We start from the raw sequence: 3,712 nt of genomic DNA on the forward strand, positions 1-3,712 counted from the left end.
CCCCCCCTTATCCTGCTGATGATTAAATCTGACTATGCCCATCACTCTGCTCTATAAAAATAAATCTGACCCCTCACCCCACTGTTGTATATAGATTTACCTCTGACCACTCCTCCTTCAACCAGGAGAAGTCGAAACAGGGCTTTCTCACACATTCCTCCCTCTGTCTTGGCTTCTTCTTGTTTATACACAGAGCTGGATCAACTGTTCGCTGATGCCTGGCTTTACATTTGAGGCCTCGGGTTCGAATACCAGTTCCACAAGTTACAGAGCACTGTATGAAAACAAAACACTTGATATTATTTCATTCATTCACTGTGTTTGATTAATCAACTTTTAGCACTTTATTACTTTCTTTACTTCTGTTTAACCCTTTGTGACCTCTAAGTGTTTAACCCTTTATGACCTTTATTTGTTTGACCCCTAATGACCTTTTCTGTTTGACTTTTTATGACCACTTTGTGCTTGACCTTGAATGACCTTTATATGTTTGACCCCTAATGACCTTTTCGTGTTTGACATTTTATGACCACTTAGTGTTTGACCTTGAATGACCTTTATTTGTTTGACCCCTTATGACCTTTTTGTGTTTGACCTTTAATGACCATTTTGTGTTCGATCCTATATGACCTTTATCTGTTTGACCCCTTATGACCTTTTTATGTGTGAGCCTTTATGCCCTCTATGTGTTTGTCGCTGTTTGACCTCTACCTGATGATATAATCATTCATTCTCCTGTCTTTAGGTCATTGGAGTGTATTGATAAACGGAAACAGGAAGTACCTCCCTAGTTAAAAATCCAATGTAGGGAGACAGTATCACAATTTCCGCAAATTCTAATGTTTAATATTAAACTGATGAATATTGTATGTTTATTATTGACAGAACAGTGTGCTCTCTCAATATTAAAGTATTTTAAAGCAATCCAGGCATTAATTCAGGTATTTTTTATCAATGAGTCACATGTGTCCATTTTTCTGTACTTCAGGAACCCGGCTACCTATTTCACTACTGTGAAGTTTTTCAAGAACGATAACTCTTACCTGCAATTATTATGTGTATATGGTTTTATTATAAAATGTCAATTTTTATATCATGTTTAGAGAATTAATTTTACACAACTTCAGCATTTATTAAATTGATATACATTAATGCAATACTAATATATGTCAGTTTCATTTTTATTGACATTATTTTGTAAAAATATTGCGTCTTTCATTTTTTTTTCAAAATTCACTCCTTTTTACATAAATTTCCATTTAAAATCCTTAAAATTCTGACAACCTATATTTTTTTTGTGGCAGAAAATTTTCTTTACTTTAAAGCAATATCACTACAAAATTTAAAGAAATTCTACTGAGAAATGGTGACACAATCCTATTACCTTAAGAACTGTTGAACCATTGAAATCTGACCAACATGTTAAGAGCAAATCAAATTTCAAAGAATTCTCATTTCTTGCATTAAAATACCACAAGCAAACAGGAAATAGAAACTTATTTATTCATTCATTAACATCACAAGGCTCCTGCCTTACTTAAAGACAGACTAACAACCTCCGCACAGATACTTCCTGTTTATCAGTGTTTGTTGCTGTGCAATTATTTTTCAATTTGTAAATGTAATTGTTCAACATTCAATTTCTTACAACTATACAGTCCACCCTGTACTGACCTTTATCCGCCCTATACTGACCTTTGTCCACTCTGTAGCCTTCCACTTAGGACACCTGCCCATCTTACAGCGCCGTGTATTTCTTGGTTTCTTGCCATGACAGTCATTGGAAGGATGGATGTTCTCCTCCTCATCCACACACAGAACCTCTCTTTGCTGGTGGCCACGCCCACAGGTTGCAGAGCACTGCAAACAAAGGTCAAAGGTCACAGTCAACAATGAGCTAATTGATGAATTTTATATAATTTTTTCCAATGATTTTTTACTGAAATTACCATATCAAGTGACTCTAACGTTTAAAATATTGATGGATAGGAAGATATATAAGTAGTTGTCAGTTCTTCTCAAAAACATTAGGAGCAATTTTTCTCCCAGTATCTGAAGCATACTATTTATTGTGTATATTAAATAGAAGCTGTATCAAATGTAAATGTGGTACCTGGGAGCAATAAACTAAAGTTTAAAAAATAATGTATTTTAATGTATGAATCAAAACGATAGGAAGGGGGATATATTACTAAATCATTTACAACATATTATGTACATGTCTTGTATTAAACGAATAAATAATTATAAATTAGTTTAATGTACTATGAAAGTTTTAACTACCCCTGAAAAGGAAATATTTGCAACCATCACAAACAGCTCATTCCACTACATTATATCTGTATTATAAACATTCAACCTTAAACAAAACTCACAATAGTCAGGGACTTTGAAATTAATAGGTCAAGGAACTTGTAATATATAGGTCAGGGGACCTTGTAATATTTAAGTCAGGGACCTTGTAAAATATAGGTCAGGGACCTTGTAATATATAGGTCAGGGGACCTTGTAAAATATAGGTCAGGGACCTTGTAATATATAGGTCAGGGGACCTTGTAAAATATAGGTCAGGGGACCTTGTAAAATATAGGTCAGGGACCTTGTAATATATAGGTCAGGGGACCTTGTAAAATATAGGTCAGGGACCTTGTAATATATAGGTCAGAGGACCTTGTAATATATAGGTCAAGGACCTTGAAATATGTAGGTCAGGGACCTTGTAATATGTAGGTCAGAGACCTTGCAATATGTAGGTCAGGGACCTTGTAATATATGGGTCAGGGACCTTGTAATATATATATATGGCAGGGACCTTGTAATATATGGGTCAGGGACCTTGAAAAATGTAGGTCAGTGACCTTATAGTATGTAGGCCAGGGACCTTGTAATATATGGGTCAGGGACCTTGCAATATATAGGTCAAGGACCTTATAATATATAGGTCAAGGACCTTGAAATATGTAGGTCAGGGACATTGTAATATATAGGTCAGGGACCTTATAATATATAGGTAAAGGACCTTGAAATATGTAGGGCAGGGACCTGGTAATATGTAGGTCAGGGACATTGTAATATATAGGTCAGGGACCTTGTAATATGTAGGTCAGGGACCTTGTAATATATAGGTCAGGGGACCTTGTACAATATAGGTCAGGGACCTTGTAATATATAGGTCAGGGACCTTGAAATATGTGGGTCAGGGACCTTGTAATATATAGGTCAGGGACCTTATAATATATAGGTCAAGGACCTTGAAATATGTAGGTCAGGGACATTGTAATATATACAGGGACCTTGTAATATGTAGGTCAGGAATCTTGTTATATATAGGTCAGGGACCTTGTAATATATAGGTCAGGGACCTTATAATATATAGGTCAAGGACCTTGAAATATGTAGGTCAGGGACCTTGTAATATGTAGGTCTCTGCGACAATATATTTTACGTTTTTGATAATCATCATCAGAAAATTGGATTTTTTTCTGTTTATTAGTTGGCATGTACACTATTCTGATTATTTCCTTTCAGACCAAAATGTCTACTAAATACCCTTGTAACTATATAAACCAACATGTCTATATAGAATACCCTTGTAACTATATAAACCAACATGTCTATATATAATAACCTTGTATCTATATAAACCAACATGTCTATATATAATAACCTTGTAACTATATAAACCAACATGTCTATATATAATAACCTTGTA

General features: G+C 34.8%; 1 protein-coding gene across 1 annotated transcript in view; it reads right to left on the bottom strand.

Moving 5' to 3' along the window:
• Positions 1 to 3,712, bottom strand: part of LOC110452647 (A disintegrin and metalloproteinase with thrombospondin motifs 9-like) — a 177,184-nt gene that overhangs the window by 9,522 nt on the left and 163,950 nt on the right. The window contains exons 29-30 of the mRNA XM_021501288.1: positions 1,696 to 1,860; positions 101 to 274 (exon numbers count right to left, since the gene is read on the bottom strand). Coding sequence (XP_021356963.1) covers positions 101 to 274; positions 1,696 to 1,860 — 339 coding nt within the window. The remainder of the gene's footprint in view (positions 1 to 100; positions 275 to 1,695; positions 1,861 to 3,712) is intronic.

The sequence above is a fragment of the Mizuhopecten yessoensis genome, unplaced genomic scaffold (assembly GCF_002113885.1).
Source record: "Mizuhopecten yessoensis strain PY_sf001 unplaced genomic scaffold, ASM211388v2 scaffold6779, whole genome shotgun sequence".
NCBI classification, from domain to species: Eukaryota; Metazoa; Mollusca; class Bivalvia; order Pectinida; family Pectinidae; genus Mizuhopecten; species Mizuhopecten yessoensis.